At 39.0% G+C, this 23966-nt stretch overlaps 1 protein-coding gene across 1 annotated transcript in view; it reads right to left on the bottom strand.

Annotated features, from left to right (window-relative positions):
* lrp1bb (low density lipoprotein receptor-related protein 1Bb) overlaps positions 1-23966 on the bottom strand; it is a 426184-nt gene that overhangs the window by 128430 nt on the left and 273788 nt on the right. Inside the window, exons 28-33 of the mRNA XM_034694098.1 lie at positions 21923-22087; positions 21333-21577; positions 7351-7482; positions 7021-7248; positions 6359-6533; positions 6006-6100 (exon numbers count right to left, since the gene is read on the bottom strand). Of these exons, the coding sequence (XP_034549989.1) occupies positions 6006-6100; positions 6359-6533; positions 7021-7248; positions 7351-7482; positions 21333-21577; positions 21923-22087 (1040 nt within the window). The remainder of the gene's footprint in view (positions 1-6005; positions 6101-6358; positions 6534-7020; positions 7249-7350; positions 7483-21332; positions 21578-21922; positions 22088-23966) is intronic.

Here is a 23966-nt window from a genome sequence, read left to right as displayed (position 1 = left end):
TTCTACGTTAAAGGTGTCAGTCTGATGTGAGACAACTTTTAAGCAACCTGCCATCCTTTCCATGTCTACATTGGCCCTTTGCCGTTGAAACATCATGCTTTCTTTGATTAATTTTCTTGCTGAGGTGCTTGCATGCAATATTTCAGTCTCAGCCAAGAGAGCATATGGCACCTTCCTCGAAAACCAACTCGCTCATCAACATCTCTCATAATGAGCTTGGCAATGCGGCCCTCTAAAGTTAAGAGTAAAAGATGTAGGAGTTTCTTTTGAAGTAAATACTAGCTTATACTTCTTCCAACTGTCATCAATCCATGTTCTACGGCTGGATGTGATCCAAGACGCCAATGAATCGCCACCCAGTTTTCTTTGAAATTGATGTTCCACTGCATCTCACCATTACCACTCCTAAGCTCATCTGTCAAATCCTTTCATTTGTTGCCCAGTTATGGAGGTTTGTCTGAACTTGAGGATACATACTAATGCTTCCTCCACGCTGCTCCACAAAGATACAGTTCAACATACTGTCCAGCCCATCCTACCACCATCTCATTATTTATTTTTCATATCCTTGTTGTCTTTAACTGCACATTTTACCAAGATTAATGATTCAGTCTTCAGCCATCTGGATCAGAAATGATCAGAGAAACAAGCTGAGCAAATATCCCTCTTAAATGATTGACAGTCATCTGAAGATATTGGCCAACCAACAGAAATAAGGAAAGCTAACTTCCAGCATGCAGAGCTGTTAAAAATGATGATGCTTCTGTAAGCTTAACCAATATGAAATTCTTGCAGGTCTGGAAGAAAGTCCCCCCTTACCATCCACAGACTGCACATCTTTTATGGAAGTGGAGCAGCCGAGTCACTTAATTTCATAGAAAGTTCTGAGTTAAAATGTTCGCTGAATACTGACGGAAGCAATGAGCTCAAGAGGGTTGAAGAGGTCATTAATTCTTCATGAAACTCCACAGTGTATTAAAGGCTTGTTGCAGACAGATGTTTGGGAAGCTACAGCAACCTCTCACCTAAACCCAGGCTGCACTCTGTTGGTAAGGTTTTAGCAAACAGGTGAATGTCCTTGATTTCCTTTGTATGGACACCCATTGGAAACACTCTAAAGACAGCTATTTCATGTAATCCTGTGAGGCCTCATGTTTGACTCAGAAGGAAGCAGTGTGTTATCTTTAACGAGGTTATTGCTGCCTCCTCTGCTGACATGAAAATGAGTCCATCATCCACGTAGAGCTTGTGTTCCCAAACTTCAAAGTTGCTGCTGCTTTTTTCAAGTTACTTTTGTTTCGTCATACCAGCCCCTTCTGAGGTCGGCAAGCCATGGTAAACAGCTGCTTTTGGATAAAGATCCTCATCCCATACTCAATAACATTCCTGTTTGAGCCATCACAATAGGAGGCTCAAGTATTATAGATGCTCTTTCACAATACAACAATGAAACATCAGAGGAATATCTGCAGACAGTACCTTTTCATCCTACTTCTTGGAGTGAGCAGGGTATTGAACAGTGAGTACCCACTGCAGTGCACAGTGCATTTAAGTCTAAAAAAGATGTGATCTGACCTTTTTTTTTATGGGTGACATGACTTATACATGGTTTTAACAGTGCAATTCTTCTGTTTTCTCATATATTTTTCATTTTACTTGTCCCCTTTTTGGATATAAACAGTCATATATTCACTAGATGTGTAGTTCTTTTCACTTACAATCCTGGAAAGACTGTCAAACTTATAAAAACATCTTATACCACCTCAGTAATACTTTAGGATAAATCAGGCCTACCTGAGATATTTTTAGGCTGTTTATAGATTGCTTTCTTGACCTGCTATCAAATGTATTCTGATAACCTTTTACAAAGCCAATTTAGCAGCACTCTTCAAGAGCAGTAAGATCCAAGAACCCTAGTGTTTTGAGCCTAAATGACCCCCATGTTAAATCTGGGTTTTAAAGTCTGACAGGCAAATGCTCAAAAGCTCTTTGCATGCCAGAGATTTTGCAATATCCATCAAAACTGAAGACTGCATAAAGCACAAGTGATCTACCTCCACACTGAGGGGCATTAAACCCTGGTCTTTTGATGTTAGTGTCTGGTTCTCTCAGCATTGTCTTTCTTTAAAGTGATTTTTTTGCCTTTGTAGCTGCACAGATGAGGAGCTGTGAAATATATATGGCATGTAGGTTAGCTTTGATCTTTTTTTTCATTTGAGTGGTAAGGATCAGAAATTATACAACGCTTGCAAAGTCCTCCAAAGCATTATGAAACCATTAGGTTTGGGAGGTTCCTAATGAGCAAGACTTCAAGCTTAGACTGGACACACACTATAGACGATTTTAGGCCTGATTTGACACCCCCCAGCTGTTACCGATTATTTGACCAAAATGATCCTCAAGTGTGTGGTGTAAATAACTATTTTTTACAGCTAACGACTGAGTTAGAGCCTCCCCCAGCTGGGATTAAAAATATCAAACATGTTGGATATTAACCATTCCTGATCCAACGGTCTCCAATGGAATTACCTCAATAACCAATGAGAGGAGAAAACTGGGAAGTGCCACTAACCAGATGTTGCATACTTCTCCAGCTCACAAAAAATAGCAGTGAACGCAAACACAACTTTGCCCCCATGCCAAGTGGAGTATTGAATCTTCCAGCCAAGATTTCACCCTTCTATCTTTTTCTTGTTTTTCGCTACAAAACAGGACACACACCAGCTGATGTCGTTACTTCCTGTTTGTTTGTTTTCTGATCACGTACATTTCTCATATATGAGGGTGAAATCAGGTGAGATCTAAAATTCATCTACTGTGTGACCAGCCTCAGATGTGTGGTCCGGTCTCTGATTCAGGAGGCAGGGCTTCCAAATTAAGCTTGTACTCTAGTTTTTTTGGCTCTATGGCGATCTCCATCCCAGAAAATCTACAATATGATCTGCACTCACTCGTGCCTGTACTGCACTGACTGGTGATTGAAATGTTGTGTTGAACCAGGAAGCTATTTTCTCAGCTGTAGTGATATGGACTCTGATTGTCAGTTGTTTCTGCAGTGTTTTTAAGATATAAAATAGCTAACTTCCAGGGTCAAAAGAAATGTCCCTACTCTCTGTTCTGGACCAAAAAATGAATGTCAATATAAATCAACCAAGAGGCTAAGGAGGGGCACCATTTCACTAAATCAGGTGGTGGGCCAATGAGAATCACCGTCCAGCTGCTCTGTTAACCTGACCTTCCAAATATAAAGATATCTATACTTACCACACCATTGGAGTAGCCAACAATTCATTTAATGTTGTTGTTAAGGTGGACAATTATAACATATTGTTTTAACGTATTGATCAACAGAAGTGCTCAAGCCAACAAATCAATAATAACAATTGAAATCGTAGTATTTTCCACACCCAACTGGGGGCCACGTACAAGTCATCTCACAGTAACACGCTACAACAACTAGAATCAACAACAGGAAGTCCACAGTGAGACAACCAACAAGAAACAATTCCTCAGAGGAACAAACACTGACTGCTTTGTCATGTCATTCATTGCACATTCAGTGTTGTTTGTTTCCCTGTTGTACAAAAGTACAGTTGCATCTGTTACGCCCCTTAGGTCCACTTTGTTAATACCTTACATGTTCTGATTTCCATTAGAAATCAAGACAGAAGATCAGTTTTAGATAATGGATATATGAACTGGCCAGGTTAGCTTCTTTTGAACAGCTTATCTACAGAACGCATAATAAGAAATCGACAGGCAAGATGCACCTCACCTCACTGTGCAGCACTTTGCTAAACTTGATTGCTTTTAAATGTGTTATATAAATAAAGTGGATTGGATTTGATTGGATAATAACACTGAGGTATTCAGATCTATATGGGGTCCCTATCTGGAAATTATTGGAGAAGATGACTATGATGATATTTGATGTTCAATTAATATGTCCCCTATTTTTAATGTACATCATTTATGACTATGAAAAGTAATATTGTGACATGGAAAACTCTACATGTTAACCTCTAAACATCACCAAGGGCAGTGGTTTTCAAACTGGGGGGCGCGCAGAGTTATGACGGGGGGAGCGACACAGCTTAATCAAATCAATACACCCAGTTCTAACTAGGCCAACTCTGTGTATGTGTGATAGAAGTGAAGTGGCAGGTAAACATAGTAGTGTAGCAGAGTTATATGTGACAGACAACAACGTAGATCAGACCTCCTCCTCTCTGTGTTAACCTGTGACACTTCAGAGCAGAGCCACGCTCATTAAACAGAAGCTCACGCTGCAGGGATTTTCATCTGTTACCACGGCTCTACCTGCTTCACAGTGTGTTTAAACTCTGTTTGCTAAAGTTCAAGATGAGTAGGATCGATGACTGTAGCTGTGACGGGAGGCCAGACGAACAATTGTAAATATTATAACTCCTGAAGGCCGCCGCTAATCGTAGTTAAGCTACTTCAATGATTAACATTTAACTTTCCCCCAAAAAATGTTTCACAATAAAAGTCCCCTCAAGTTACATTGTCCAAAAAAACTTTACTTCGGAAGGGCTACTACAGGAAGCAGCATGTTGTCAGCTGTAAGAACTTGATAGAACTCAAAGAGTAAAATAAAGCACCTGTAGATGTCTAAATTATATGAACAGGGGAGGAGGAGAGGAAAGGAAATTCAGATAAGGATAACAGGAAGAGGATTTTAAAATCATCTGTCTGTGGTCTAGGTCTCAGACATGAGTTGAATGTTGCATTGCAGACTTGTTTGATGGGGTCATAGTGAAATATGATATTTTCACATGTGTAATCTCTTATCATTTTGTACCGCAAAATATCATTACCTCGAAAATCAATTATATAAAAAAGGAAATTAATTAGTTCATCACAAACGAATTAAAAATAAATAAATAAATGAACTAATTAATAAAGGAATAAATCAATCAATGAATAAATAAATAGGTATGAATGCGTGTATATGTACGGTTTGGGGGGGCATGGAAATATTTTCACCCACAGAAAAAGTTTGTGAACCGCTGACCAAGAGGAATAGGAATGCTGTTCATGTATTTCTGTCTTTCTGTTTATTCACACTCTTTGTTAATTAACCTTGTTTTCTTATGTTTATCTTCCTTTTAGTTTGTACTGTTTATTATTATTATTATTATTATTATTATTATTATTATTATTATTATTATTATTATTATTATTATTTATCATTGTTGGTTTAGGTATAACTATAAGGTGTGAACTTGTTGGTGTACATTACAAAAAAACACAATAAAAAAAGTTGAATGGTAAATACCTTACATGTTGAAGGGGGGGAATCAAAGCCAACTCTAACCTATTAAAGTGGCTGATTTGTTTCAAAATCAGAACCCCTGCCCCATGTGCAGAAATGTTATTCTAATGTGTCTTTGTCTTAGATCCAATGGATTTTAAGAGCGTGGTCTTGAGCTAAAACACTCTTCACACCTGTGCCTGTAGAGATAATCCCAACTGAGGGCACATATTGTCCCCTGGGTCTTGTTGACAAAGTCAAAATGACAACATAAGATATGATCAACCATTGTTGTAACTGTATAACTCAGTATATACATTAAGGAAAAATGATAGCTTTTAATCAGACTAAGACAAACAGAGGCAAACCAAGGTCACAACCACTTCCATGTATGTCCTTCCATTAGGCTATCTTTGTGAAATCAATATGTGAATAGGAAATTGAAACCAGAATGAAGTGATCATAAATAGGAAAATCTAATTGAGCCAAATTGCCATGAAATAAATCCACTGAAGAATACTGACAAATAATCAAATAACAGCACAAATCAAGCGTACGAAGATAACAGGAGAAAGTGTTCTGTTGAACCATATTAACACTCTAATCTTATTGACTTTAATTTAAAATCAGATTATAGCCTGCATGTAAACATAATTACTTTATGTAAACACAGGAAGGTACAGCTGAAGTGGAGGTCTAGCATTGTGTTATCGAGAGTGTTCATACTGACCTACAGGATCCCTCTGGTTTTGGTTGAGGACCTTGCTGTTACTCCCGTCCATGTTGGCCATGTTAATGGTGTTGCCATCTGTCCAATAGATTTTTCTGCAAGTGAAGGTGTGGAGGGAATAGTTAGCAGTTCAATTAGGCACACGATTCACAGTCAATGAATGTTGTGTTGTTAATTGCAAACTGAATGTAAGCCAATAGATTTTTTTTTCCACCTGACAACCTTGTAACCTTGTACCACACAAACATTTCAAGCCAGTGAATTATGTTCTGTTATATCAAGGTCTGTAATCAGGCTTCTAAATACTCTGCATTGAAGGAAAGGTACTGCACAGACTGTGCTAATCTACTTACCCTTTGGCTGGGTGCACTACAAGGCACCTTGGCTTATCAATGCCATGGATGATTGAGGTCTTCAGGGACCCATCAAAGCGAGCCACATTGATCTGCGACTCGTCATTTTCGGAGCTGAGCCAATATAAGTTCCTGGAAAGCCAGTCTAAAGCCAGACCGCGGCAGTTCACTATGTCTGTCAGGCAGAGCATGGAAAAACTGTTGTGTTGGTATGTTTTGCAAAGAGTTATTATAAATACATGCATCTTACATAGGCAAACATAATGGTATGACGGTCCTCGACAAAAGGCACTTTAGGTATACCCTTATAAATTCACACTTGTTATCTTTGTGTTTGTTTTTCTGGATGTCTGATTGTAATTCAATTTTTAGATTAAGCTCTCTCTGCTGTTGAGTTCTTATGCTTTGTTTTTATGGGCCCTGCCGCCTGCTAAGCACTTTCTAAACCGTGGTTTTTAAAAGGTACTATATAAATGAAGTTATTATTAGTATATTAATATCATTATTATGATAAGTAAGAACCAATTACCTTTTAACTAAATGCATGAGTATGTTTGTGTGTACCAGCGTATTAGTACTAGCTGGTATGCACAGACGCTATCATACACACCATACAAAGCTATGATGTATTCTATCATTATGCATGTTTGGAATGCACGCACCTGCAGAAAGAATGGTCTCAAGCTGGGTGCCATTAATAAACGCCCGTTTGATGGTTTGCGTTTTGATGTCAGACCAGTAGATCCTCTCCTCCTGGGCATCATAATCCACCACTGTAACATCGTCGATGTCTGGCACCGTTAGTGCCGTCATGACGTTCATGTAAGGGTTGTCGATGTCCACTCCACGGATTTCAGACCGCCGCACATACAGAAGGAACCGTTTCAAAGCTGGAAAGATGACCAAGAGGAGCAAGTTTTTGAGAAAGGGTCGATCTCTCATCTCATAATAAAGGGAGAAACAAATAAAGAGTGAGGAAGAAGATTGCTCACCAGTGCAGGATTGTTTGTTGGGTGAAAGCTTCATAAGGTGTGGACAGGTGCAAGATGCAGTTCTGTTGTAATTGATGAGACACAGATGGGAACAAGGGCCACGTCCATCATTCTCTTTGCACGGGTTGGAGGCTGATGTGAGGAGAGCAGAGAAGAAAAACGTAAGGTGTCAGGACACAAATAGGTTGAGATGGAAGTTAGGAGAAAGGAGCTAGGATAAATACGAGATGTGAATATGATAATAAGCATTTGTAATTTGCAGAAAACAAGCCGGTCTGATTTTGCAGGTGTAGAAAATGCAAACTTTAAATTGTCAGTTAAAAAAAGGATAATTAGAATATTGATCTTGTTGTAGTATAGAATTAAAGACACAGATTTAGTTCTGAAAAGGAGTTTGAGAACACCAAGATTGATTTATAACAGGTCTCACATAAATAAGCACGATGGCACATATGATAAATAATAATAATAGATTTTATTCATAGGCGCCTTTCTGGACACTCAAGGTCAACTTACAACACACATAAATACATAAATACAACTGAATAACAATACAATACTAATACAATTATACTAATAATATTTGGGATGTTTAGGACCCAAAGGGAAACTACAGGCTTTGAGACTGAGCTGGTCTTGTATCAGGTCAAATGGTGTTTAAGTGACATTGCATTTTATGAAAGTTTTATGATGTATCAAAAGTGGTTACACCTGTGCCTATGCTTTTTGATCTGCTCCTTTTATCAGGTCATAGGAGTTTATAAGACATTTACTTCTCCCGCTTTACAGGTCACAGTAATGACATTATTTCAAGTCCCCTGTTAAAGTAAGAAAGCAAATTATCTACTGTATCCTAAAGTGCTGACCGCTTTTTACGACACAAGCACTGCAAGCTTTAAGAGCTTTAAAAAATATATGTGAGCTGTAAATTTGAAGGAGCCAGATTTCTTGAATTTCATACCCTACTCCATTCAGCATATATCACCTCTGCCACACTAAAGAACACCGCCCACAGTTCAATAACTTCCTGCCATCCCGCAATCACATTTCATGCATCACACACATATCCACTTTTGGCCATCCATCTACTCTGGGTGATTGATGTCAAACAAGCTCATTCAAAGTTCATTTCTGAGGCTCCTTCAGCCACACATTGAGGAGCCATGTTGTATCACAAATGTCGCTTATTTAAGAGGGGAAGGGAAAAAAAATCTGATAAACAAAAATGAAAATATCTGACAGGAAGAAGGATAAAAGAAACTGGAGACAGCACCCATCATACTCAGTATGCTGCCAGGGAGACATCTGCAACAGCTCTGCATTCACCTGGATCATGCTCTTGAGGAATGACAGGCAGCAACAACAGAGCTCGGGTGTTTGTTTGCTCTAAGCTGTCAAATGAGTTTGCAACAAATACATTAAAAAGAGCACACTACTATGCGAGAGCAGTGGAGATGCTGGCGCACTGCATAAGTCCAGCCAGCATAGTGGTGATGCAATTTAGTATGCAAGCGCATCTTTCCACAGAGAGACATACCCTTGTTGTGCTTATCTATTACAAAGCCTATTATATATTTGTCATGATAATACTGTTGACAGTATTATGCTGCAATTACAGTCAGGTTGGTCTGCCTGCAAATAACGTGTATGCTCTTAATGACATAAATATCATATTGTTTATGCAGAGCTCTGCACACACAGAGAATGGCAATTGTTACTGAAAAAATGATTCATCTGATTTACTCCCAGGCACAGCTGTGTCTCTTGCAGGGTAACAGGATAAATGTATTGAGAAAAAACAAATGCTATGCATGAGGACTACTACCAGTAATAATACGTTCAGGGTCAGCATATTGCACTCCTCAATATATCATTCTCATGACATTGCCACACTAGCTAAGGGGTTAAAGAGCTATTTATGGTTTTTATTATCCTTATACTAAGCGTTCTAATTTAAATAAATAGGTCAAATGTTGTGTTCTAAAAAAATCCATCAATGTTGAAATTAGTTTGTCAACCCTTGAGTTAAAAAAACAGGTCAAAGTAATAATGTGTGCCTTTTTTAAAAACAGTTACCTGTTAGATACCCTGGAATTGCCAATACCCCTTTTAATTAATAAACACTTGTTACAAACCTTAGTGCTGAAACACATTTCCATGTTTCAAGAGGCACATTTGATTTATAGGCAACTAATCATGAAAACTTGTTTCACGTATGGAGCACGTTTTTGTCACTTAAAGCTGCTATTAGTAGTTATGATATAAACATCAGTTTGGAGAGAGATTTTGAATGTCAACGCTACGCCACGCCACTAGATTTCCCCTACTTCTTGTTCTTGTTCTATGAGGAAGTAGTGCCGGCTTCCCAGCCAATCAGGACAACCTCGTAGCGGCCACTTGACCAATCAGGACAGAGGGTCAAAGAGTAGCTCTGATTGGTTCATGATAACGGTAACAAAGGGGAATAATAACATTGCCTGATACAAACGCATTAAAAAACAGAGATTTCGCCATAATCTCAAATTACTTTAATTACTCTTGAGTACCAATGGGTATTATGACTTTTTTTCCAAACCCAGCAGAAAAAAAGAATAGATTTTTACCCCATATTTTCCAACCCCAGCTTTAAGCTATTATATAAAACTTTGGTTCTGTATTGATAGTGGTTATGTAAAAAAAAAGGTATGTCTTATCTATATGCAGCTCTTGTCTTATCCAGGCATAATTAATGTTTCCTGATTAAATAAATATAATTATATTTTTGTTAAAGCTGGGGTTGGTAATCAGATTTAGATCCACTTTTTGTTATACTGGTTAAAATGATCTTTATGTCCTGATGGTAATCAATACATAATGTGTTCTTAAAAAAGAGTGAAGAAAAGCTGCTATCTACAGCTGGAGTAAACCTGGGAAAACACCAACCAATCACCATTTTCGGGACCCCAAATTTTAAACCATTCAAATCCCTTCCTGCCGTTCTGCCCGCCTCCTGCGCGTACATTTCCCCGGCGTTCACTCCGAGTCTCCGTCTCCTCCCTCTGCTTCCCCTGACTCTACTGACTGCCCCTCTCGCTCAACCTCGGGCCTGTCCCCTCTGACCCAATGAGGTGCTTTGCTCAGGACTGTAGTCCGGATCAGAGTCTAAAAAGCTCTCACCACGGGGGCTCTGACAAGCAGAAGAATGAATGACATTTAGTAAGTCCTACAGAAATGTAGATGTACTATAGCGTCCGTCCGGACGCTGTAGGGATGACGAGCTGATTCGTGAACACGTTGAGTTTTAATAACCGGTCACTGTCTGCCGTGATCATGACAACCAACAAAGCAACAATCAATGTTTGAATGAATGAAGAACTTCTCCTCTTGCCTCTCCTCTCTCCAGCTCACACTCTCTACACCTCTTCTGATGCCTTCACTGACTGTCAACACTGTAGGAATTAAGAACATCTACACTGAACAGGTTTAACAAACAGTAGAGCTGTTACAGTATTATATGTGTTAGAACTTTTCTCCTGATATCGTGTCACCAGTACAACTGGATAATGCTAGCATGACAGTTGTGAGTACTAACAGCAGCCATATTTATTTGTGTTTTTAACTTTCACTATGAGAATGTTTTGGTGAGGACCGGTTTTGAATCAGTCACCATCATATGGTCGCAAGTCAGCGGCGCTCGTGCATGTGGGGGGGGGGGGGGGGGAGGGGGGGCGGGGAGGGGGGGGGGGCGTCGTTTTGGAGGATCTCTGAGGGAGGAGGGGAGGGGAGGGGTTAGACGGAGTCCTGAGGAAATGCTACATTCAAAGCTTTAAATGGTCAAACATTCCTGCTCACTGTGAATCTACTTCTCTTTCTTTCATCTCCTCCATCCCTCTTTCCAACCTCCATTCAGGCAAGACAGATGGCTGTTCAACATGAGTCTGGTTCTGCTTGAGGTTTCTACCTGTTAATAGGCACTTTTTTCCTTGCTGCTGTAGCTAGCTAAATGCTGTGATTTGGTGCTATACAAAGAAAGATTGATTGCTTAAAAATGGAGCAAAGGTTTTTTTGCTATGTCTGACAAGTCTCTGTCAGCGGTGGTTGTAGGCATTTCAAAATGACTATACAGGTAAAGTCAATCTTCTCACTGATGGTCCTGTTTGCTTTTGGAGGCCATGTTGAAGAATTGGTGCTAAATTAGTTATATTTCATAAACATAAGAAATGAAATAAAAAAACAACTTCACAGGAGCTTTTTATGGGGTGCCTTTTGTAAAGTTGTGCACACTGAAAATAACAACAATTCTCCACATTTAGCAACAAAACGTCATAAAAATGTAGTTTGAATTTGTGATCTTCATATTTGATTTAGCTTTGAAAAATTTATTTAAGTTAAAATCACTGTTAAATCCATATGCTAAATACAAATCTGAATGTTGAATTTAAATGTCAAATATCAATATAAATATTAAATGTTAAATATAAATGTTAACTATAAAAGTTAAATGTTTAATATACATGTTAAATATTAATATAAATGTTCAATATCAATGTTCAATATAAATGTTAACTATAAATGTTAAATGTTAAATATACATGTTAAATATTAATACAAATTTTCAATGTTCAATATAAATGTTAACTGTAAATGTTAAGTTAAATATACATGTTAAATATTTATATAAATGTTCAATGTTCAATATAAATGTTAAATATATAAATAAATGTTAAATATGAAATGTCCACAACTTTACAAATTGCACCCCATAGCTTTTAAGCCACTTTACAAAATGTGTTCAGTCATAAAACAGAGACCACTGATCAGACATTTAAAGCAGTCCTAAAAGCTTGAGAGCAGCTGTGGCTCAGCGGTACAGTTGATGATATTTCAAATCAAAAAGTTGGCAGTTCGATCCGTGCTCCCACAATCCACCAAGACACTGAACCCCAAGTTGCTCCGGGGTGCACAGCCAGCAAGTGTGAATGCATATGAAAGGAATTAGTTAATCCTGATGGTCATCAAGCATCCTCTGTCATCAGTGTATGAATGTGGTGTGAATGGGTGAACATGACATGTAGTGTGATAGCGCTCCGAGTGGTTTCAAAGACTAGGAAAGTGTTATATAAGTACAGTTTGTTTACCATTTACAAGCTGAGTTCTGATTAGTGATTTAAACATGCATATACTGAGGTCATATTTGATGTGTTTGGGCAGATAATTCCAGAGGGTGGAATTAGAGAGAGGACCAGCCCCAGGTTTAATGCTTGTTCTTGATTGATTAAGACAGGAGGTTAGGACAGAGGAACTGGGGCTGCTATAAGGAGAGTAGTGTTCCTGCTTGGGTTGTAAGGACGAGGGCTGTGATTCCCAGGGCCTTTCAAGTGTAGGGTAGGACTTTCATCCAACCTTATTTTAAATCCTGAGAAATAATTAAGAGCAGGCAAACACTGCTGCAGTTGTATGTATAATTAAAATAAGATGAATACACAAAATGAGAGAATGCAGTTAACAGTTTCATTTAGGAGTGAAGCAGTTTGTGATCATGGTTTAAAGGGACCTACAGGGAGAACTGCACTAAAGTTTAATATGGGTTGTAAAATGTTTCAAGTATGCCAGGCACAAAATGAAAGAGGAGAATTTGTGTTTGCATTTGAGACTTTGAACAGTAACTAATTGCTTGAAAAGTCAGATAAAGGCTATGGGAGACATCCATAAGCAGAGTCAGATGGTGGGAAGACGCCAGCAAGGGCTTTCTGAATAAAAATTAATTCATTTAAAAATTGGAGTCTGAACTGGATTTGTTGTGGGATGGAGAGCTAAAGGAGATTCCAGAGGAAGGGGGTGTTTTGGACACATGCAAGCAGGCTTCTGAATACACTGCGGTTTAAGATTTTAGTTGATGGGCCATTAATAACAGCTGTAGAGAACAAATGATTGCCTGAGACAAGCAGCGATTATTAGCTGGCACAAGGCAGTTTTGAAGATTTGATTGACGTGACACACAAAGGGGGGGATTTGTAGAAAAAGACTCAGAGGTTGAGGGTGTGTGGGAAGGGAGACAAGCATAGTTCTGTAGTGAATTGTAAGTGTTTTTTGAGACGGATTTAGGTTTTGATGATAATGTCAGATTTATTTCAGTTGTTTCAGCAAAGGAGGAAACAGGATGCTAAGGGAAGCTTGGTCAGAGGGGGAGATGGTTGTTGCGCGAGACAGCTGTAGCTTAAAGGTAGAGTGGGTCATTCCTTGATAAGATATTTAACAGCAAATCCATGGCTCACTATGTCTGCATGTCAGTATTCTTATGTATGATACTGAGCTCTGGTGTCAGGCAGTATTAAGGATGTCTGCTTGTGGCTTCATTGGTGTATGAATGGGTAGATGCTGACATAATGTAAAGCACTTTGGGAGGATGGACGATAAAGACGTTGAATAAATGTGGTAAATGTATAACTTTGATAAAGGCAAAAGTCTGTAAATGGATATAATCTGGTTCTGAAGAATAAAAGGAAAAAATTGTACTTGTTTGACTGTTAAGGATTTAAAAGTGTTGTCAAATAAGTTTGTTTAATTTAAAAGATGGCAGCACATGTGTCTATTTTGTCTTGTTGTCAGTATTTGTCTTGCTTGTCTTTAAGGTGCTTTATGGTCTCACACAGAAATAGCCATCTACCCTAAGCTTCACAACACTCTGTTGTAGGATATGATGTCATGTTTTTGAATTATGTGTGTTATTTGTCAGCGACATTGTTGGAACGTGCTGCTGCTGATCTTTGCCAGAACACTCTTGTAAAAGAGATTCTTATTCTCAATGCCATTTTCCTGTTTAGTATATAATTCAAAATAATTAAATAAATAAAGACAGCCGTGCTGCTGGTGGAGTTGTAAGCAAGCTGCAACTTCCTGTTTGGGGAAATGAAGCCTATGCGGAAGTGCTAAAAACTACAGTTCTTCACATGTCCACTTGGGGTAGGCTCTGGAAGCACTTGAAACCAGTTCTGGCTAGTTTTGAACATATTAAGGCAACAAGTTTTCCATAATAAGAGGCACAGCTGACTTGACTGATAGGTAGGCACATTGCAGCTGTTAGCAGGGAGGCTAAAGTTCCGCCCCAACCCCAACTCTTTGCCTCATGTGAGGTCAACCGAGAGTTAGGCTGAGTCAGCATTTCCAACGTGGCAGCCACCAATAATAAGCTTTGAAACTTAGCTTTAGAAACCAATGGGGTATATCTTTGAGGCTACATCCATGTATTGAGGAATGGGGGATTGCATTTTGGTAATGCTAAAGGACACTTAGAGCTGTGTTGGAGATTATACTTGATGGAGTTGGGGGTAATATAGGGATGTCCATTTCCAGGGTGATGACTTATCAGAGATGGTCAAAAGTTGATTGAAGTTGATGATTTGATGATTTGCAAGGCCAGCAGAGCAGAGCCAAATGATGCTATATGTGAGGGAATTGATATTTCATGTGAATAGGCATTTTTTTTTGGAATTTTCCAGAAATTCAACAGCTGATTTACAGTCAGTTGTCATGAGTGGAGTGTGGGGTAAAATGTTACATATGGCCAGCACAAAGAAACATATAACTGTGGAAAAAAAACAAGGGGTTTGTTGTGGTGGAGTCACAAACAATAGATGTGACTAAACAATTTGAAGACAATGTGTTGGAAATAATGAGTGGTACTAGTGGAGACGGCCACTGTTTTAATGTCCATCCTCAAAACAGTGACAACCCCACCTCCGTGCCTCTCAGGAAGAGGCTTATGTGAATGTTGTATGAGTGGTCTGGCATAATGAGCAACAGCCCAGGGCTATATGTCATATTATATTATGGACAGGAGATTGTAGCTTACTGTAAAAGCCAAAAACAAATCCAGACTGAGATTGTGTTTGTTGAGCCAGTACAGATAGTTTCAGGTGAATTAGCTTAGCTTAAAACATTGTGCTTATTCAGTCCCAGAGGCAGGGCTATAATAGGTGTTCCTGTTTTTACTTAAAAATAAAAGCTGGTTCATTATTTTTAGCGCAATCTTCAAACAAAAACAAAGTGTAACCTGTATGCGCCAGCATAATGTGCTTATCAAGTGATATTGAGTCTATGCTACATTAGCTTTCATATGGCAGTGGAACCAAGCAGTGGAACTTAGTAGAGTCATAGTGTAGGGCGTTTCAGGTACATAAGAATGATCAAGGGGCTTTTTAAGATGATGGTTCCCCCGTCTTAAAAGCCCTCCTGAAAAATGTGAAAGACATGAAATTTGATGCAGAATTTGCAGATCACTACCCAGCACTACTCACCTGACTAAAGGCTGTATATAATAACTGAGTGATGTTACATTAGCAGTGTCTTGATGAAACATTGAGTTGGTTGGGAAGGAAATACAAACTAGTTGCCTACCATCATTTACTTTTAATATAATTCACATTTTCCTTTTCTTTTCTACGTTTTATTATATTTGTCATTTTAATTTTGCTCCTTTATGCTTGTCTGAATGTTTCCAATGCTTTTAATGTTTTAATGTAAAGCACATTGACTAACACTTGTGTATGAAATGCGCTATAGAAATAAAGTTGCCTTGCCTTGCCTTGTCATCAATGGCATAGTGTTTAAAGTTGGGCTTTTGGTGTAATGTTAAAAAAAGACAAATAGTCAGATGGTTCTAATGGGCTTCAGTCAATAACTGCTGAGTGTTGCTTCTTCCTGTCTGTGTGAAGTTAACACTATTCGTTTTTGGTCGAGACATCAAGTGTAAAACACAAACATAATGTCAGATATAATATACCGACATAAGAGATGTGCTGTACTTAGGTCCATACTGTTCCAACTGTAGGAAATATACACCAACTGATAGTACTAAAGTAAATGTTGCTTTACAAATGATGAACGAACCATACAGACAAAGCTTTTTCAGCCTTTGACTTACAGCTCACACTGATTCCAAACAGACATAGACTACATTTACTTTTATTTTCATTGTGACTTGGTATCACTGTGTAACTATTATTTATGCTTCAAAGGACAGCAATGAATAACACTTTATTGTTGATGCATTTGTAGGGCGACCTTGAGTGTCCTGATAGGGGCCGATAAATAAAATATACTATTCTTAACATTTCTAAAGAGTCTTCATATGGTTTTGTACATAAGTGATGTTCTGAATACATTTAATTCATAATAATTGTGATAATCTTTGATCAATTGTTATACACCACTATAACGTACCATCAAAATCTCCCAATGCTTGCATCCCGTGTGTGTGTGTGTGTTCGTCTCAGTGTGTGTGTTTATCTAGATAGTATCATCAACAAGTATTTCAAACAATCTGTTTCAAGCAGGGGTTCCTAAACTTTTCAGCCCGCGACCCCCAATACATAGGTGCCAAAGACTTGTGACCCCCACTGTCCCTCAAAGTGACTTAATGTGGCTTCATGTAGCTGGTCTGCAGAACATTACCCTACCTGTATGAGCATGTGTCTGTGTTTCCTGTGCCGATATGAATTAACCTACTGCTACTGATGCTTTTGATAATTAACTGTTCACTAACCCTAAACTTAGGAGTCATCTGGGAACAAGGCAGGCAGAAAACTCATTACATTTTCTATTTTCAAGGTTTTATATCAAATTTAGCGACTATTTTTTATGGATGATTTTTGCTATAATGGGTAAAATGTACTATTTTTAGATGAAAAAAAAAAATTAGGAAGACATCCTACGACATCTCTCCCGACCCCCACTTTAAACCTGGTTTAAAGAATAGAAGAAACAGAATCCACCTGCTGATAGTCATTGTCGGCTGTCATAAAAAGAGAACTTAGCTTGAATCAATCTCTATCAAGATCTGTTGGTACTTTGTAAGGCTGTATAAATTCAGTCAACACTATGTTCTTAGACATTGGACCTCAATCTCATCGATTTACTGTCTTTACTATTTGCCTATTAGATACTAAACAATGGTATTCTATAGGAAAATGAAGTCCTGATGAGCAGCCCTGTATTACTCAGTGCTAGGTAAACAGTAAAATAATTAGTTAATCAAAATGATAAGTACATCATTAAAAAACGTTGACAATTTTTTTTTTTTTTATGACAAGACGAGATGGGACTAGAATCCTAGAAGTGGGCTGTGGGACATTCAAAATCCATATTTTCCCCCACTTATTTGTTGGTCAAAATATGAATAATGCATTCCTCTAACTGGTTGAAATGGTTGGATAGTCCAACTGTGTATTTTGTCACTTCTCTGCAACAAGTTCTGACTGCTTTAAAGCATACTTCTCATCAGCATTGATGATTTAATTCTTGATGCAGGCAGCTACAAAGCCACAAGCAGCTACTGGTTTGACATCAGTTAACATTTGCCATTCTTTGCCTCTGCTAACTTCAATAGCTCTAAATCAAAGCCTCACTTTAGCCTCATTAGGGAGATACGTCAGTGATCATATTTGGTTTGACGTTTTGCAGTTTTGAGTAACTCTGAATCATCAAAGATGATGACCAAGTTGAGAGCAAAAGGAACTGACTGTCAGCCCAGCACCTGTCACCATGTGCACAGTGAGGGACTGTCATAAAAGCGTGATACACACATGTGTGTTCATTCCACTTGTATGTAAAGTCTTCGAAAATAAAGCCATGTGCACCCAAAGAGCATCTACAGGATGATCCACAGCATAGTTGCTGCAGGATACCACAGGCCAGGAGAGGAAGGCAGGTAGCCTTGAGGGGGCTTAAGGCCTGTTAGCATCAAGGTCCCATTTGATGTCAGCTCCTTTTCGTGGTTGTGAAAGGAAGCCAGCCAAAGCCCAACCTCTGACTTGAAGGATACTGACATGATATGCAGGAGGGCTTTCAAAGCAAGCAAAGACTGAAACTATACTGCTCCTGTAGCATGATGATGATGATGCTATTTGAAATATAGGAAGCAGCTGGTAGCCATAAACTGGCATTTCAACTTTGCTAGTAAGAAGCAGTATTGAGTAGTAACAGAGATGTTCAGATCATGAATTTAGATACAGATACAGAGCCAAAGGCAAAATGAGCCAGCATTAGTATCTTTGTGCTTCTGGTGGCGCTCCACTGCAGCACTAGCTGAATAGCTACCAACATTATCTGCATGTTGGTGAGCAGCTTTCTTACACCATCTATCGCTCCCTACCTTTTCTCTCGGGTACAGATGTTCAGAGTTGCATGGAGTATTACATTTCCAGGCATAAAGTAGAGAAGAGGCAGCTTCCTCCATTGAAAAAGCTTAAGCACGCTTTCTGACATGCTTGCAAAAAAAGTCCCTTTTGCTTGAACTTATCTATGGCAAGCATTCCTAAGGATGCAGAGACCGAAAGGAAACAAGGAAATTAACTTGTGACACACTGGAAGTGGAATGACAGAGGAGATGCCAACCCAATTATGACCCTAATAGGGCCTTTTTAAATGTGATGCTGTAACACAAGGAGGAAAGGGCAGGATAAATATGAGACTTGGCAACGTTTCAAGAGAAACTGAGAGAAATTCATCCACCAAATCATAATTTTTGAAGTTTCTACTCCTCTCATCGACCAAAAATTCATACGGAAAACAATTTATGAAGACAAAAAAAAACAATAAACATACTGGAAATATATTCCATGCCATTAACAAGCTTGGCATCCTGTAAGCTGATTTACATATCATATAAAGATTGGCTTACATGTGTGGGCTTTCTTTCAGACAGCACATCAGCCATGCAATGTCTGTGGTCAAATTTTGGCTTGCATACACTTTCACAAACATATTTCCCTTCATACAGTGTCAGATACAGATTCAAATAATTAACTTGCCGGTAATAATAATGAGCTTCAGAATAATTATATATATTTCCTGTCAGTAGTTGATTTGACTTTGGATACGCCACAATTATTCATAGACAGCTGTGGTTCTCATTCTGCAGCTCTCTTAATTCACATTCAGTAACAAAGAATAAAGAGGTTCATAGGCTTGAGTTAGAGCTCACTAGAATAATTTAGATGGTTAGACAAATACTTCTAGAGCTGGCATGAACCCAAGCTTTACATAGACATGTGCCTGATTACATATTGTTTTGTTTTTTTCAGGAGTAGATTAGATTCCATTTTAAAAGATCATTCATCTTCAGTCATATCTACTTGGCCTACAGAATGAGTATGATACACTTTTTTTTACTACCTCTGTATTGTCCTTTTTAATTCTGTATTATTCATTATTTATTTTTAAGTTATCCTCGGTTTATGGCCTTTATTCCATAGGACAGCTGAAGAGACACATACATGTAGGGAGCTGAGAGAGGGGGAAAACATGCAGCAAATGGTTGAGGCCAGGAGTCGAACTCCTGAATGCTGCAACGATGACTATAGCTTCTGTACCAATTGGAAATCCCCCATTCTTAAATATGAAGCCCATACACCACATACACACCCATTAAAAAAGCCAATCTGAACAGCAGAAATAATCATGTTTACAGCCTGGTTAAAAAAATGAGTTTAATCTGGTTAGCTAATTTCTCAGTGGGCACACATTGTACGGGGGTCGAATTTTTTATAACGCGGCATTTCAGAAGATATTAAGATTAAGAGTTTTGCCCATTTAAGGACATGGCTGACTTGACTGACAGGTGGGCACCCTGTAGCTGTAAAGGCTGATTTATACTTCTGCGTTGAATCAACGGCGTACCCTACGCCGGGGGTCCGCGTAGCTCCCGTACCTACGCCGAGGCCTACGCACGTAGCTGACGTGCACCTCCTCCAAAATGTAACTCCCCGTAGAGCCGACGCGGACCGCAAGCTCTGTGATTGGTCCACTCAGCGGCTTTGTCTTTCCCGCATTTACAACACTTCCGGGATCCCGGACATCGGCCGCACATCGGCCGTGTATTTCATCTCCTCCTCTCTATTCTTCATGTAATCATGTCTGTATGATAAACAGCAACATGTATCAGCTGTAGATTAACATAACACGCTCTGAAACTCTGTGGAAAAGTAAACAGAGATCGTAGCGGGACCGGAAGCAGGCAGCCGGCTATCAGAGAGACCGCACTGCCCTCAGGCGTTTCGGCGGAGAATTGCTGCGCGACACGGACACACCGACGCACAAGTATGTGGTGCTCATGTCCGCGTCAGCCTCTGCTGCGTAGGGGAGACACAGAAGTATAAATCAGCCTTAAGCAAAGAGGCTAAAGGCCCACTTCTTTACCTCACACTAGCATAGACGAAGTTAGGTTGGGTTTTTTTAAAACTCTCTAACATGCAAACCGTGATGCATTCAAAGACCTGGAGTTACTCCCCTACAATGAAAGAGTAATTACTATTGAGCTTTCTCAATAGCTGCTTTGACACTGTTTTTTTTGGTGTTAAAGGTATAGCAGTTAAAGACTAGAATATTTATAATAATACAATAATAATAATAGATTTTATTCATGGGCACCTTTCAGGACACTCAAGGTCACCTTATAAAATGTAACAATAATAAGACTTAATATAATAGTACTTGATAAAATAAACAATATACAATATAAAAAGGACACACCAAATGGAAAGATGAAAGGCAATACAAAATTAAATAAATAAATAATAAAAATAAATACATAAATACACAAATACTTCAATAAAATAAAATAAAATACAAAATATATCTGAGATATGTTTCATTATGCATGAGGACAACCATAGTTAAAATGTTTGTCATCTTTTTGTTATCTAATCACTCGAATAATATCACCATCCTCTGGCACAGTTAAATGACGACTTAGAAAATGATTAATACCCATAAAAAGCATGCCTTTGGGCAATCAAGCAACGTAAAATAGTAAGTAGAAATCACATTATACATGGTTGCCCTTTATCACTCTGCATTGGCACTTAACTTAAGGGATTAAATCTCCTTGCTGTGAATATGAGGCCAGAGTCAAAAATTGACTGGAGACTTGGTTCAAGCCAACTTGGTAGTGTGTCCTTTTGCTGTGTCTTATATATGACAGCAGAGTAAGATAGTTTTCTCACCTTGAGGCTGCCTGCTTGGGTGGAAGATCTGCAAGTCAAAAGGCTGAGCACTTGTCTTCTGGATGACTGTGACATTACGCCCAGTCCACTTATTGGCTCTTGCCAAGGTGTTGGTTCTCCAGTCTGTCCAGTACACATTGCCTCCAAAGAGAGACACCGCAAAGGGATGGGACAGGTACTCATGGCCCCTGAGAATCTCTACGACCCCACTCCCATCATAGAGTGCAGAGAAAATGGCATCAGAGCTGTACAAAAGAAGACAAACACAAAGAAGCATATCAAAGTTTAACTGCGCTCCAAAAGCATCAAAAGGAAGCAGTAGAAGTAGGCAGATCAAAGTGCACCCACCAGTCCACTGATGGAACTATTCAATTGTTCAAGACTCACTTAAAACCAAATATGGCCATCGTACTAAGATCTCTAAATAATACATGTCCTCCATTATTCAATGCTCACTGTGGAAATGGAGAGTGAAGGTGAGTTTTTACTCAGGCGTGGGGGAATCATATACAGTCTGAAATAATAAAGTATTGAAAGTTATGAAAGGTGTTAATGCTTCTGCATACAACGTGAAAACTTCAATGGAATACCGTGCATCTGTCCAAACAATCCTCTTTTCCAAGTGATCCAGAGTCAGTCCATTAGGCCAGGCACCAATTTCCATATCCTTGAACACAATGTGGCGACCTCCTCCACTCATGGATGCAGCCTCGATTCGAGGGAAAGTAGCATCCCAGTCAGTCCAGAAGAGGATCCTTGAAGCAGAAAGCCAACAATTGATACTGATCAGTGTTTGTTTTAGAAGTGCAAGACACGCACGCACTGCAAACTTTATTTTGTCATGGATAAAGTTCAGCCTAATGCAAAACAAAGTAATTACTCATATAATGCTCTTAACCATATGCATGAGCACAGATACTGTCAGTGGTGACTATCCAAGAACAGCATGAGCGATCCAATGGAACACTCAGCATCTGCGACAAGGCCTTGAAATGGGAGGCCATCTGTTTTATTATGACTTTTCACAGCTCAGTGGGGCCTGAAAATGAACACAGTCATTGATGTGACCATAGACAGCATCCTAAGTCTGTCTCCAACCCGGCAAACATTACCTCTGCTCGGCCTTGGTCTACAAAGTCAAGTAGAACGAATGAGAAAAAGGGTGCTCAGGCTTAAATCACATACTGACGACAACGAAACAGTGTTAGGAAGAAATATCCTTGTCCAGATCAATAGCCGTATTCACTTGATAAGGCCTCCCTGATCAATGACCCACTTCTTTGAGTGGATTCAAGTAATTAGATTAGAATTATTGCCTTGGAATGGGAATGCGCCTTTAGGCACCAAAGGCACCCATTAATCCTACTCTGTACAGCATGAAATGTAGTCATCCTCCAAAATGTGAAAGAGTACCATAGGAGAGAGTGCATGAGCAGATTACTCATTTCTTAAGAGAGCTAAATTGATTTTAGGAATGTCTGGGGTTTGCTTTAATCTTAAATATACTGGCCACAGTACACAACCACTGGCTAGTCCTCAAAAGGATTAATCCAAAGTAAGTAGGAATGTGAACTTCAAGCAAAATACAGACGCTAGAGATAATTGATTCTTTTTTTCCCTTTCCAATAGCATATTAAACATTAAAGAGTTGTATTTCATATTAAGAATGCTCAAGTTTTACACTCTTATAAATGTTTCTACTGCTCTAAATAATTCACTTTATATCCTGAAATATCAAGTATGTAATTCATCAAACTGAAAAAACCCTGGATGAATAACAACTTATATTAAGAGTGTTTTTCTGGAGTAAGAAATGAGCTCCTTTAATGTCAATAAACATAGTGATATTACTGCTACTACAACTTTATATAGACGGCCTCCTGCTGTGGACGTTCCAGACTCCAGCGGCAACAACAACTACTACTACTACTAGTACTATCTGTCTCATCACAATCATCGCCCTCTCGCTCTCTTATTCTCCTCTATCCTTTTTTCCAACCCCTACTCGGTTGAGGCAGATAGCTGAAGTTTTTCCTTGCCGCTGTAACTAGCTAGATACTGCGAGGTGCAATGCTCATTGTGGATTAAGGTGGGTATGAGTCTTGGTGTTGGGTCTCTGTTCATAATTTGACATAGAGTACGGTCTAGACCTGCTCTGTTTGTAAAAGCGTCTTGAGATAACGTTTGTTGTGATTTGGCGCTATACAAATAAAGATTGATTGATTGATGGATTGATAAGAAGACGGAGGTTAATGGAGAGGAAATAGAAGCCGTGTCTCTCCTCTCTCATCATGGGCGACGTGAGATCTCTGGCTAATAAGATGGACGAGCTAACAGGACAAGCCAGCAGTCAGATGGAGTTTCAGATATGCAGCATGGTGTGCTTTACGGAAACGTGGCTGCATCAGGATATTCCCCATCCCAACATCACCTTTATTGTTTATAAGAGCAACTGTAATGACTGAATTTCGCCCGGGATGAAAAAGGTATTCCTGATTCTGATTCTGAATCTGATCAGTGTATGATATGAAATATAAAAATGTTATTTTTCTAACATCAGTGCTCTGAGTTTGGAGCATATGTCGATGTGCTGACAGCAGACTGTCCGTGTCTGTGATTGGTCATATGTTGCCT

This window comes from Notolabrus celidotus, chromosome 10, assembly GCF_009762535.1.
Source record: "Notolabrus celidotus isolate fNotCel1 chromosome 10, fNotCel1.pri, whole genome shotgun sequence".
Classification (NCBI taxonomy): Eukaryota; Metazoa; Chordata; class Actinopteri; order Labriformes; family Labridae; genus Notolabrus; species Notolabrus celidotus.
The sequence above is the reverse complement of the archived record's forward strand: the minus strand, read 5'-3'. Positions and strand labels throughout refer to the sequence as shown.